This window comes from Brassica napus, chromosome C8 (assembly GCF_020379485.1).
Source record: "Brassica napus cultivar Da-Ae chromosome C8, Da-Ae, whole genome shotgun sequence".
NCBI lineage: Eukaryota > Viridiplantae > Streptophyta > Magnoliopsida > Brassicales > Brassicaceae > Brassica > Brassica napus.
The window spans coordinates 44,485,318-44,498,371 of record NC_063451.1 but is presented as its reverse complement, the minus strand read 5'-3'; the positions used below and the strand labels follow the sequence as shown (position 1 = coordinate 44,498,371).

General features: G+C 42.5%; 2 protein-coding genes, 2 non-coding genes and 1 pseudogene across 5 annotated transcripts; 2 read left to right on the top strand and 3 right to left on the bottom strand.

The window, feature by feature from the left end:
• Positions 1 to 106: 106 nt before the first annotated feature.
• LOC106368887 (protein ROH1-like) lies at positions 107 to 1,567 on the top strand. The gene has a single exon (XM_013808954.3). The coding sequence runs from the start codon at positions 209 to 211 to the stop codon at positions 1,352 to 1,354; it is 1,146 nt and encodes a 381-aa protein (XP_013664408.1). The 5' UTR covers positions 107 to 208; the 3' UTR covers positions 1,355 to 1,567.
• Positions 1,568 to 1,923: 356 nt separating this feature from the next.
• LOC125592233 lies at positions 1,924 to 1,998 on the bottom strand. Its single transcript, XR_007328072.1, has one exon. It is a non-coding gene; the product is annotated as a small nucleolar RNA snoR122 (small nucleolar RNA).
• A 59-nt stretch (positions 1,999 to 2,057) lies between these two features.
• Positions 2,058 to 2,156, bottom strand: LOC125592208. The gene has a single exon (XR_007328052.1). It is a non-coding gene; the product is annotated as a small nucleolar RNA R44/J54/Z268 family (small nucleolar RNA).
• An 87-nt stretch (positions 2,157 to 2,243) lies between these two features.
• Positions 2,244 to 2,351, bottom strand: LOC125592209 (annotated as a pseudogene).
• An 894-nt stretch (positions 2,352 to 3,245) lies between these two features.
• Positions 3,246 to 12,175, top strand: LOC106365281 (agamous-like MADS-box protein AGL65). Of its 2 annotated transcripts, XM_013804732.3 has the most exons (10): positions 3,246 to 3,439; positions 3,566 to 3,625; positions 3,739 to 3,757; positions 10,455 to 10,519; positions 10,617 to 10,632; positions 10,733 to 10,794; positions 10,887 to 10,983; positions 11,063 to 11,113; positions 11,202 to 11,341; positions 11,431 to 11,881. In XM_013804732.3, exons 1-10 carry the CDS (start codon positions 3,246 to 3,248, stop codon positions 11,879 to 11,881), a joined length of 1,155 nt encoding a protein of 384 aa, XP_013660186.2. The 2 variants fall into 2 exon arrangements, with proteins under 2 accessions (XP_013660186.2, XP_048621095.1); XM_048765138.1 differs by lacking the exons at positions 3,246 to 3,439; positions 3,566 to 3,625; positions 3,739 to 3,757; positions 10,455 to 10,519 and adding an exon at positions 11,933 to 12,175 and having other exon boundaries at positions 10,594 to 10,632; positions 11,431 to 11,845.
• The last annotated feature ends 879 nt before the right edge of the window (positions 12,176 to 13,054 follow it).

Here is a 13,054-nt window from a genome sequence, read left to right as displayed (position 1 = left end):
TATTTCTTTTATAGTGAAAAAAGAATTAGACCAGAAGAAGCAAACAAAAATTAAAAAATTGAATATAGATATTAAAATACGCGGTCAAAATAATCGCTTTATAAACCACATCTCTCCTTCTTCTCACTTTCATCAATCATCATCATCTCTCTCACCTGACTTTCTCGAGAAAACAAACTCTGACTTTGCTTATGTACTGAAGAAGATCATGCCAGCTACGGACTTTCAAGGATCATTCGGAAGGTCGTTACTAACTTTACGGCGAGACCAAGCCGACTCTAACCACCACCACCAGCCACAAAACACCATGGAAGCTGAGCTAGATTCTTTCCAAAGACAAGTCGCCGAGAAGTTCATCGATCTCAACGCCTCCGCCGGAGAAAACAACCTCCTCTCCCTAGACTGGATCAGCAAGCTTCTCGACTCCTTCCTATGTTGCCAAGAAGAGTTCCGAGCCATCATCTTCAACCACCGCTCGCAGATCTCCGCACCTCCGATGGATCGCATCCTCTCCGATTACTTCGAACGGAGCATCAAAGCCCTCGACGTCTGCAACGCGATCCGCGACGGAATCGAGCAGATCCGCCAGTGGCAGAAACTCTCCGACATCGTCATCTCCGCTTTAGACAGCCACCGTCCCGTCGGAGAAGGTCAGCTCCGGCGAGCTAAGAAGGCTCTGATCGATTTAGCGATCGGAATGCTCGACGAGAAAGATCATTCTTCCGCGACGAGTCTAGCTCATCGTAACCGTTCTTTCGGTAGAGCCAAAGACAATCATAACCACCACCGTTCGTTCGGACATTTCAGATCTCTGTCGTGGAGCGTGTCTAGATCGTGGTCGGCTTCTAAGCAGTTACAAGCCTTGGCTAACAACTTAAACACGCCTAAACCAAACGACGTCGCGGCGAGTAACGGTTTAGCTGTACCGGTTTACACCATGACTTCGGTTCTGTTGTTTGTGATGTGGGTTTTGGTCGCTGCGATTCCTTGTCAAGACCGTGGGTTGCAAGTGAACTTCTCTGTGCCGAGGCATTACCAGTGGGCGGTTCCGGTTATGTCGCTGCACGATAAGATCGTGGAGGAGTCCAAGAGGAGAGATAGGAAGAATTGTTGTGGGTTGCTTAAGGAGATTGATAGGATTGAGAAGAGTTCGAGGGTGATGAACGAGCTGGTCGATTCGATTCAGTTTCCGTTGAGTGAGGAGAAGGAGAGTGAGGTGAAGCAGAGGGTGGAGGAGCTTGTGGAGGTTCATGAGGGTTTGAAGAAGGGGTTGGATCCGTTTGAGAGGAAAGTAAGAGAAGTTTTTCATCGGATTGTGAGAGGCAGAACCGAGAGTCTTGACTCTCTTTGTTAATGATGATGTTCTTTGTTTTGGAACATGTTTGTCCTAATATGATGTTGGTTCATATTTGGATTTTTGTTGTCTTTTTCTTTTTTTTGGTCAGTGTAAAAAGAAACTCAGAGAGTGTGTAGAAGTCATCTTCTAATCTCTTTGTGATGCTGATAGTGATTATGTTCTTGTGTAGAAAGCGTTTACCAAGAATGTAATGATATTGATATTGAACTATCGATTACATTCAAAAGCCAACAGAATCATAATTGGTTATGTTATTGTTCTGAAATGTGTAGAATGTCTACAAATGAAATGAAGTATATAGCCTATGAATGATATCTCATAACATAAAACTTCAATGTTCCAACTTGGTTCTTCGGAATCTTCTGTTTCCTGTCCAAGATCATGTTGCTGGATAGCTCTCAACTTCATGTTTTGTTACAAGAATTGATTCTTCCTGCAAACAGAGCCCATATGCGTTCAAATTGTGTGGACAAATAAGTGTAAGAACGAACAAGCCTTCAATGCAAATAACAAGACACGGCTCATCGTTAATACTATAAGACATTTCATAAACACAACTCACGGTTTACCTCAGACATTAGTGATAATTCATCACGGAAAAATCTGATAATACGTGCAATTTTGTAATATCATCATTGGCAAAACCGGAGATCGCTTAAAAGGATGAATAAAGGACAGGGGAAAACAACTAAAGATGATTAGTGCATCAGAGAGATTCCCATTTAGACATTAGTCATAACTGTCATTCTCCTATCCATAGAGTTTCCGATGTCCATGTCTAGACATCGTCTCTTGCACTAACCAATTAAAATTTTAAGAGGAGCAAAACATCCAATGAAGTAAATTGAACTGTAACATATTCAGCATTCTTGTATAGTATGCAACTTGCGCATTAAAGAGATACCCATTTAGACATAAATCATCATCCCCATCTCCTAATAAGGAGACTCTTATTCTGATCTGATGTCCCTGTCTTTTCATCGTCACTTCCATCAATCAATCAAAAACCCCAAAAGATAACCAAATCAACGAGGGAAATCAAAATCAAAATGAAAATCAAATCATCTAGAAGGCCCAAACAATAGCAACCAGAGAAAACCTTTAAAAATCAAGATTATATCAAATGAGATCAAATGTCTAAAGGGAAAAATGCCTCAAGAGTTGAATTTTTTCCTATATATTATATCTCTCAACGTGTATTTAACACCATCACATGCAAAACTAGGGTTTCTCGAGAAGTGTTATATGCATGTAATGGACAAGTGTTCTAACATCTATGCATGAGATGGACAAGTGTTGTACTATGCATGAAGTGGGCGAACAGAGGCGATGTTAATTAGGGCAGAGACAAGTCAAAGGTATTAATAGGCTTTGACTTACTGTGGACCAACTAGTACACATGTAAATCGACCAAAGCAAAAAAAAAACGGTTTAATTTTATCGGTTTAAATCAGGTTTGATGAAACAAAACCGGTTCTGTCTCCACACAATTCCGTTGGTCGACGTATTAAGTCTCCCACCGAAATCGAAGGTTGACCCTTCGTCTTGCTTCTTTGAGCTTTCTCTCTGTTTCACCATTAACCTCCCATTTTCTCTTCTTCTTTCCCATAACAATCATTTTTGCTGCCTTTCTTTCTTTCTTCTTTCCTCCATGATCATTCTCTTCTTTGTTACTTCGCAACCTCTTATTTCCACGCAAAGAACCCAAGATTCCTCTTGTTTCCACCTCTTTTAATCTTCCGTTACAGTGAAATTTTGTTCTCTAGAAAGAGACACTCTCTGTGTCCGAATTTAGACGTCCCCATCTTCAAAGTGAATATTTCATCTCGTCATTGAAGTGAATATTTGAAGAAAATGTTCGTACTTTATTTCTTATGGGGTTTTGTTTATGAACAGGATGGGTAGGGTTAAGCTGAAGATAAAACGACTTGAGAGCACAGGGAACAGGCAAGTTACATACTCGAAGCGTAAAAGTGGGATATTGAAGAAAGCCAAAGAGTTATCTATCTTGTGTGATATTGATATTGTGCTTCTTATGTTTTCTCCTACCGGCAAGCCTACCGTTTTCCATGGTGAACACAGGTACAACGAAATATATTATCAAAAATATTCTCATGAAGTCTTGTTGCTTTTTCGATCATGTTTAACATTTTTGTTCAATGCATCCATTTTCCTTATTTAAGTTTGTTTTAACGTGGTTGCTTACAGTTGCATTGAAGAGGTTATTTCTAAGTTTGCGCAATTAACTCCACAAGAGAGGACAAAAAGGTACGGTAAGCGTTATTATGATAAAAAAGTATGAATTGCTTCCAACAATTTTTTTATGTAATCTGTGTTATGAAACTAAATTATAAGTGTCTTTGTTTTTTTTGGCATAACAGAAAATTGGAGAGCCTCGAGGTAAAGAAAAAAACTCACTGGATTTCTTTCTTTCTATATCCTCTTTCTCTTTTTTTTTGAAACACAAACATTCATTACTCATTCAGAGAGTTAGGTAACATTTAAAGCATACAATACTTGTTCATCAGCTAGACAATTCTTAGCCAACATATCAGCTTCCCTATTTTTCTCTCTAGAAATCCATCGAAAAGCAACAGAATCAAAAGCAAGAATTAGTTCATTGATATCCGCCACGATACCGTAGATTTCCATGCTCATAACATTCGTCTGCAACGCCTTGATCAGAAGAGATGAATCAGATTCACAACAAATTCTTAGTAGCTTCATATCCTTGCATTTATGCAGAGCGGCTCGCAAGGCCAGACTTTCAGCAACTAGGGGAGATCCGACGAATTCTGCATATAGTGCGAACTTGCAGGACCGGTTTTCCGTAGTTATTGTCCAACCCAGGCCTGCAAGCAAAAGACTTTCATTCCACGCAGCGTCAGTACGAATCAGGACACCACTAGGCGCTACAGCCACCGGAGTGCTCTGTTTTTTCTTCACAAAGCATTTTTGAGTTTGGCTAAGATTCCATTCTCTGGCTGCAGCTAAGGCCCGAGTTGCTGTTTCCTCCGGTGTGGTGTACTTGTTGTTGAAACACACATTGTTCCTTGCTAACCAGATATGCCAAAAGATCCATGGGGTAAGTTGCTGAGAGGTCAGTCCCACTGGCGGTAGTACCACTTCATTGCGCAACCTCATCCAACCCTCCCTTAAATCTAATAATCCGCTTGCCTCAATGCTCCTTCCGTACGGTAAGATTTTCCAGACTTGTTGCGCAAAGGAGCAGTGCAAGAGAAGATGAGTACTAGATTCAGGGAGGCCACACCTTTTACATCTGTGATCTACCGGTATGTTCCTTGCTACCAGGTTAGTCCCTACCGGTAACGTGTTTTTAAAAACTTTCCACATAAACATCTTGACTTTCGGTGCTGTTGGGAGCTTCCAAACCTGTTTATTCCAATCAAACTGGTTATTCAGTTCCTGATGTAAGTCCTCTGGGAGTTGTGTTCTGCATTGCAGAGCAGCATAGTATCCAGATTTCGTTGAGAATTCCCCTGTGTCTGTGCCTAACCAAATTTGTTTATCAGGAGCCCCCAATAAACTAGGTTTAAAGCTTAGAATTTTCCTCTCCTCGAGTGGACATATGAGTTGAATCTTTTGTCTGTCCCATTCCACTGAATTAGGTATCATTAGATCCGCAACCATAAGCTCCGCGGCTGCTTCCGTTGGTGGTCCCATCGGGCTTTCCTGATAGCTTAAGCTCAACCAAGGCTGGGACCAAATCTTGATCGATTTCCCATCTCCCACCACCCAGCCTAGATTCTTGACTAGTAAGTCTCTGCCAATCAGTATTCCACGCCAGCCATGTGACATCGAAGCTCGCTCCCCACATTTTAGAAAATCTTCTCCATTGCAATACTTCCCAAGCAAAACACGCCCCAGCAGACTTCCCGGATTATGCATGATCCTCCAACTTAGCTTTGCGAGGAAAGCGTCATTAAAGCACTGGAAGTCTCTAAAACCAAGCCCGCCTTGCTCTTTTGGTAGCGCCATATTAGACCATGAGACCCAAGCCATCTTCCTGTTCCCTTCTCTATCATCCCACCAAAAACGAGTCAAGACTGATTGTATGCTCTTGCACAGAGATATGGGCAGTTTGAAACAGGTCATAGAATGTGATGGCATAGCCGACAACACACTTCTCAGCATTACCAGCTTCCCTGCCATTGACAAAAACTTAGTTGACCATCCTCGGGCTTTTTGTTGAATCTTATCAACTATTGAGGCAAAGAGATCCTTTTTCTTTCGTCCAAAATGCTCCGGTAAACCCAGATATTTTCCTACACCCCCCTCTTTATCAATTTTAAGCCTCCTCTTAACCATTGTCTTAAGAGCCAGTGGTGTTTTTCTCGAAAAGGTTATTGACGACTTGTCCGGATTGATACGTTGTCCCGAAGCTTCTTCATATTGCTGTAAAATCAGGGAGAGGGCGACACAGCAGTCTTTGTTTGCTCTAGTGAAGAACATAGTATCATCTGCGAAGAGGAGATGGTTGACTTGGGGACACCCCCGTGCTACCTGAATCCCGACCAAAGTCCCATCCGCTTGCGCTCTATTGCACAGACCCGAGAGAACCTCACTACACATGATGAATATGTATGGTGAGAGAGGGTCACCTTGTCGGATACCTCTACTCGGTTTCACACTTCCTCTAGGCGAGCCGTTGATGAGGAAGGAGTAGGTGACAGTAGAAACACACTGCATGATCAACTTTATCCATTTGGGATGGAATCCTAGTCGTTGCATAACCGCTTTGATGAAATCCCACTCGAGCCGGTCATATGCCTTGCTCATATCGGTCTTGACAGCCATGGAACATCGCACCTCAGCGTCCGATGTCTTTAGAAAGTGTAGAACTTCGTGGGTTATGAGTACGTTATCCGAGATCGCCCGTCCCGGAACAAAGGCGGACTGATTTTCGGAAATAATCGAAGAGAGGATTGGGTGGAGTCTTCTCGTCATGATTTTGGAAATAATTTTGTACTGGACTTTACAAAGCGCAATGGGTCGGTAATCACCAACAGCTTGAGGGCTTAGTATCTTGGGAATGAGTCTTATGTGGGTCTCATTTATCCTCTGCGGCAGCATATCTGTGTCAAAACAGGCCTGAACTTCTGCTATAATCTCTCCGCCAGTTGCCTCTTAATTTGATTGGAAGAAACTTGCCGAGAACCCATCCGGTCCGGGGGCCTTTTCTGCGTGTATAGAGAAGACAGCATCTCTAATCTCTTGTGGTGAAGGTGGCCTGATCAGGGCTTCATTATCCTCAGCGGATATGACCGGGTTCAAAGCATGAGCGACGATATCCTCTCTGTTCCTACTTCCTTCTGTAGTGTATAAGCTATTGAAGTACGTTGCAATAACTCTGCCTATCTCATGCTCTTTATAGACGGCCTTTCCTTCTTCATCTTCTATCACAGAGAAAGAGTTCGCTCTTCGTCTGTTTTTTGTTACTGCATGAAAAAACCCCGTGTTTCTATCCCCCAATCTAAGCCACATCAATCTGCTTCTCTGTTTCCAATAGTTTTCCTCAGCTTCATAGGCCTCTTTCAGCTCTGTGGATACTTTTTCAATAAGTATCCTGTCGTTGTCCATGCTTGTGAGGGCAGCTTCAAGCTCAATCTTCTTCTCCTCGATTATAATTCTGCTGTTTCTGTGTTGGTTTTTATTCCATTCAGAGATAGCGTGCCTCATAAGGATTATGCGTTCACGTACCGACTTGTTAGTGGCCTCTTTCCAGACCTTGGCTACTAACATCTTGACCTCCACATTGTCCTTCAACCGTCGATCGTACCGGAAAAGATCTCTGCGTTTTTGTCTTACATACTCAAAGCTGGTGAGTAGCGGTTTATGGTCCGAGGCCTCGTATCCTAGGTAGTGGCTTCTCGCGGTTGGAAACATCTCAGCCCAGGCAGAGTTTGCGGCGGCTCTATCAAGCCGACATCTAACAAGATGATCTCCCCGTGTGCCTCTCCAAGAAAGAGGATCACCAGAGTGGTGAAGATCGTACAAGTCCCCTTCAGAGTAGAAAGTTCTCAAGTCATTAAAAGATCCTTCTGCTCTTAGGGGTCCTCCCACCTTTTCAGTATTGTCTAGCAAGTCATTAAAATCCCCGGTTATGAACCATGGGGCGTCATGAGAATTTGCGTTTTCCACTAGGTAATTCTAGAGTCTGTTACGGTTAGGTTTATCAACATCTCCATACACAAAAGATGCATAAAAAGTTTTGCCTTGGAATTCAATACATGTGTCTATCAAATTCGGAGATGAGCTCAGCACTAGTAGTTTAGTTTTCTGATTCCAGAATAAAGCGAGCCCCCCGGCTCCATGCCCTGTAGGCGTTATCAAAAGCTGATGATCATAGCGCAATTCTTCAGTCTTCTTCAAAACGAAGCTATCCTGGTTCTTCGTTTCCATGAGGAACAGTATATCGGGACAAACAGTGCGTTTCAATTCCCGTAGTCGACGAACTGTCCAGGGGTTCCCCATCCCCTGGCAGTTCCAGCTCAGTATATTTAAGGAAGAGGAGGAGGTGGATCCCGAAAATCCACCCTTTTCCTTGAAACCTTTGGTATCATGTTCCTCAACGGAACGTTGTCCGAGCTGTGAGTCTTTCCAGAGTTACTTGAGGAAGCTCTCGTTGCATTAGGTTTGCTTTTATTCCGCTTTGTGGCGTCTCTTGAAGTGGTCTCCACACCCAAATTACGTCTGCATGCAGGGGGTTTGGCACTGACCTTCCGCTTGCGAGCGCTAGTGCCCGCTACAGTTCTGGGACTGTTCGCTACCTTTCTTTTCCCTGGTGGTCTTCCAGGTTTCTTCTTCTTGATTGGCATGTCCTCCTGCATATCAGCAGGTTCATCAATCGGAGCTCCTTGGCGTAAATTTGCACGGATTCTTGTGGTTGTGGGCGGTGAAACTTCACGATTCTCGCTACCTTGCATATTCCCCGTTACCTTTGTTGGGTTAGCAGGCGGTGCACCTAGGCGGAGAGATACAGGAGTTCTTGCTGGTGGACTCGAGTATATGTCCTGATTTTCATTGTGTGGTACTGTCTGTCTCCAGCTGTCCTTTCTCCTCAGCTTGTCTCACTCTCTCCTGTCGGGCAGCACTCTTCGTTGGGTCTGCAACTTTGGTATACTGCAGCATTGTATCTCTGACCTCACCCAACGCCACTTCCATGGCTTTTTTTCCCAGGTGGAGAGGTTCCCTCTGAAGGGGAATCCCCCTTTCAGCAGGGTTTACTAGAGTTTTTGACGAGGAAGACTCCTCTCTACGTACCTCTTCTCTCAAACGAGGGTTATCCCTAACATAATTACTATGCCCTTGACTTTCTGATCCTCTTGCGTTTTGACGTGCTTCAGGATCTATTCTTCTAACCTCGCGATACACTTGTTGTCTCGAGGCATTATCGAAGTTTTCTTTTCTCTTATACGGATGGTATCTTGTGGAATTTTCCACAAAACTTCCCCTATCTCTCCATGTTGCCCTGTTTTCTCTGTTGTTGGGATAGTTTTGTCCATATCTTCTATCTTCCCGTGCTGCATAAGAGTTTTGGTGTTCTCTGGAGTATGAATCTCTGGCAAATGTTTCATTTCTGTACTCCTTGGCTTTAGAACTCGATGATCGAAACTCCCCTGTAGGAGGTCGTGATGTTTCTTTATGTAGTGTCTGGTTTTCTTCGATGTAGAGTTTTCCAGCTGCCTCCTCTTGCGAAGCTTTCAGAGCTTTAGCTTCAGCCCTTGCCACCAAACATTCTTTGAGTTCATGGTCCAGTCGCAAGCATTTCGGGCAATGCTTATCCAATCTTTCATATACCAATGTAGTCTTAACTTCGTCACCATTGGGGAACTCTACTACAGAGTCTTTGATTAGTGGCAATAGCCCATCTACATGAACTCTCATCCTTTCTGCAGCTGATGTAATTTCCGCTTTCTCGTACAAACCAATGTCTTCCCCGATGCACTTAATGGTGGCCTCTGTCCATAGATGTACCGGCAGTCCTTGCACTTTAATCCAAAACGGTATAAGCGAACGGAAGTTTGGTGATATTGTAGGTTCCCACCTTTGTAAAATGATCATCCATCTAGCATAATGGTAAGGGCGTTGCTCTAGTACAGAGAGTAGATCCGCTTCACGCTCGAATTGGAATTGAAACATGCCATTTCCCAAATCTGAGCCTACAGGTTTGAGCTCTGTTTTCCAATGCTCCGTAAAGAACGGTATTAACGACCAAACCTTTTGAGTTGTTTTGTTGGTGACCCTTCCAATGAGGGTGAGATGATGTTTTCGTATCAGTTCCGAGTTATCTGGGGCAGGCGCCTTCACTCGAGCAGCACGCAAAGGTTGCTGAGGCCCTATCTCCATCCCTTTTCCTTTCTCAGCTAACGATAGTCTTCTATGTGCCATCACCGCGAGAGGCAAATCAAAAACTCAGTCTTGCAAAAAAATTTTCTTCACTCTTGAATAACTGAAACCAACCGTTTAAAGGAATCCCTTTAAATCAAGTTGTACACAATCAAACTTTGCAGGAATTAGTTAGTTCCTCGAAGTCTCAATAGATCTCAATTATCCAAGTAGACAGGGTCGAGCAGCTTGTAGTAGACCAGGATTCCCTAGTATATAGCTTAAACCAGGAGTTCTATCTCAGGAAACTTCTTCCTTTGAATCTTATCGATCTTGATTTTGGATGTATAGTTGTATGATACTAGACCCCTTCCTCCTTCTTCATGAGCTCTGCTTTGGCATCGGTAGACGGTGGCCGGCGGTCCCTCCGACCATAGTCGGGGAAGAACCCGGTGTGTAGTAGTCAAGGCGTAGAACGGACCGGCAGATACTTCCCAAACGAGGAATAATTCGAAAAAAAACAGGCATGTATCTGTCGGTTAATGAGCAAAAGCGGGAAGTTTATTCTTTTAAACACCGGTTAAAAACTACTCTCGGTACCAGTGTCTGAGAGCTTTTTTGGTGAGACCTTCTCTCTATTTTTTTAGTTTGGTACTGGGTTTACTCTTTTCCTATATCCTCTTTCTCATTGACTTTTTTTTTTGTTTGAAACACATGTCTAAACTTATTTGTTTTTGCTTGATTACAGGCATTAAAGAAGACTTTTAAGAAGCTTGATCATGATGTAAATATACATGAGTTTTTAGGAGCAAGGTACTTCCCATGAGTTCTCTTAAGTATAACCATATTTTTGTCATTGTATAAGATGTTTGTGTAACATATCTGAAATGCTGTCTTCTCTATGCTGCAGGAATCAAACTATTGAGGTATGGATTGACTATCACCGGTTCTTGAATTTTATCAGATAACTTTTAAAGCTCTATGAGTCAGATGGCTAAGTCATTGTTAACCTTGACCACACAATAGGGTCTGAGTAATCAAGTAGCAATTTTCCAAGCTCAGCTTATGGAGTGTCATAGAAGGCTAAGGTGTGAACTCTTTTAGTTTCTTGAGATTTCAAGTATCTTAAAATCTAGTTTCAGTCATATTTGAGTCTTTTTCTTCTGCTGGTTGTTTTCAGTTGTTGGACAAACATCAATAGAATAGAAAACACTGAGCACCTCAATTTGTTGGAAGAATCATTGAGGAAATCCATTGAAAGAATCCAGATTCACAAGGTGTGTGATTTTATATTCCTTTTAACTCAGTCATATAGACCAAAGATTCAGGATTGGATTGGTTTTTTTCAAATTGCAGGAACATTACAGAAACAGCCAACTTATGCCAATAGAATGTACAACCACACAGGTTAAAACCACTTTTTTCCTTTTCCTCTCTCTCACTCTCTGTCTTCGTCAGGACAACTTCTTAACAAGACCAATGCATTTAACTGCAGTTTCACAGCGGGATACAGTTATCTTTGGAGATGGGAGGTAGTAGTAGTAGTATGCAAGAAGCTCACCCCATGTCTTGGCTTCCTGATAATGATAACCAACAAACAATCTTACCTGGTGATTCCAGTTTTCTTCCTCATAGGTAATGAGCATCTTTAGTCACAGTATATAGAAACTAATTCACTTCAAAAAAGCTCTCTCAATTAATGTTCCACTGATTTTTGAAAACAGAGAGATGGATGGTTCGATTCCTGTTTACTCAAACTGTTTCTTTGAGTCTGTAAAACAAGAAGATCAGATATGCAACAACCCTGGACAAACATTTGAGCAGTTAGAACAGCAAGGAAACGGTTGTTTGGGTTTACAACAAATTGGGGAAGAATATTCATATCCTACATCATTTGGTACTAGTCTTGGAATGGAAGAAGATCAAGAGAAGAAAATAAAATCTGAAATGGAATTGAACAACTTGCAACAACAACAACAACAAGATCCTTCTTCAGTGTATGATCCAAGGGCTAATAATGGTGGCTGCTTTCAAATGCCTCATGATCAATCCATGTTTGCCAGCGATCATCATCAGCATCATCATCATCATCAAAATTGGGTTCCAGATTCAATGTTGGGTCAGACTTCTTACAGCCAGGTTTGTGTTTCACACCTTCCATTTGAAATTATCTAATTTATATGAGCCACGAAAGTGAATTTGTCTATGTATCTTGGATGATTGCAGCAACCAAACTAACTTAAGGATGATTGGACTTGCTTTTGAACAAGGACGAGTTTAAGTCATTTCTATAATGTCTAGTATATATATATATAGAGAGAGAGAGAGTGTTTGTGTACAAGTATTTGTATTATGAGAGCTTGTGTCATACCACCGGGGATTTTAGGCATTTTGTATATAAGAGTTTTTGTTAGAAACCATATATTTTGTAATAACGATAAAAGATGATCAATATGTATAACTGGCTAAAGTAAGTCTTTGAGAGACAAAAAGAAAAGATGGTATCATGACAGTATAAACCGAAGTAACAAAACAAAATGATCGAAGTAAAAAACGATATTAAACAACAATACGTAACCCTAAATAAAAACCTATAATCTCGTACTAATTTTGCAACCCATGGAGCATTTGGTCATTGATATTCACATGGCAACTGGAGACAGCACAATGGACAAACATGATTGGTCTCAAACCACTTAACGATACGTCAACGTCATGTCTACAAGGTAAAACCACAACTCCTCAAAGAAAAGAACGGGCCAAACTCTCTCTCTGGAGCTTTCCCCAATGACCAACGTGTGGAAGACCCCGATCACCGCTTCCGCCGCGAATCCACCGTCGTTCTCCACTGGAGAGCAGCCTCCACCTGACCCTTTCCCCCCAGACCCACCTGACCCCCAATCGCCCCTTTCTCCACAAGACTACCCTCCTCTTTCTTTCTCTAAAACTGGTTCCTCAACCTTATCCAAAAAGCTCTTGAGAAACCTTGCTTCCCTCCCAACTGCTGCTATTGCAAAGCAACAAACAACTGCTGTTCCAAGTGTTTCACAAGCGCTTGAAAGCTCTGTCACTATCCCAGCCAATACTGGCTCAAATGATACTGTTCCCAGATCTGGAACTCTAACTTTCACTGCTCAAAAAATTTCCACCCAAGCTTTCACCACAATTCCACCAAAATCAACTTCCCCTGTCCACACCAATAAAGCCTCTGCACCCCACAATAAAACAACAGTACCCCTCCTCCCTATCCCCTCCCCTGCCCACGAAACGCCCACAAACCCTCCCCAAACTCCCTCAGCCACTACCCCTCAAACTGTCCCTCCGTTGTCTGCTGCAGCCCCTGTCGCT

Bases quoted from the DNA above. Each gene is read 5' to 3' on its own strand.
- LOC106368887 (XM_013808954.3), top strand. From the start codon at position 209: ATGCCAGCTACGGACTTTCAAGGATCATTCGGAAGGTCGTTACTAACT.
- LOC106365281 (XM_013804732.3), top strand. From the start codon at position 3,246: ATGAACAGGATGGGTAGGGTTAAGCTGAAGATAAAACGACTTGAGAGC. The intron at 10,795-10,886 runs GTGTGAACTCTT...GGTTGTTTTCAG, and splicing joins GAGTGTCATAGAAGGCTAAG to TTGTTGGACAAACATCAATA. The intron at 11,342-11,430 runs GTAATGAGCATC...TTTTGAAAACAG, and splicing joins TCCAGTTTTCTTCCTCATAG to AGAGATGGATGGTTCGATTC.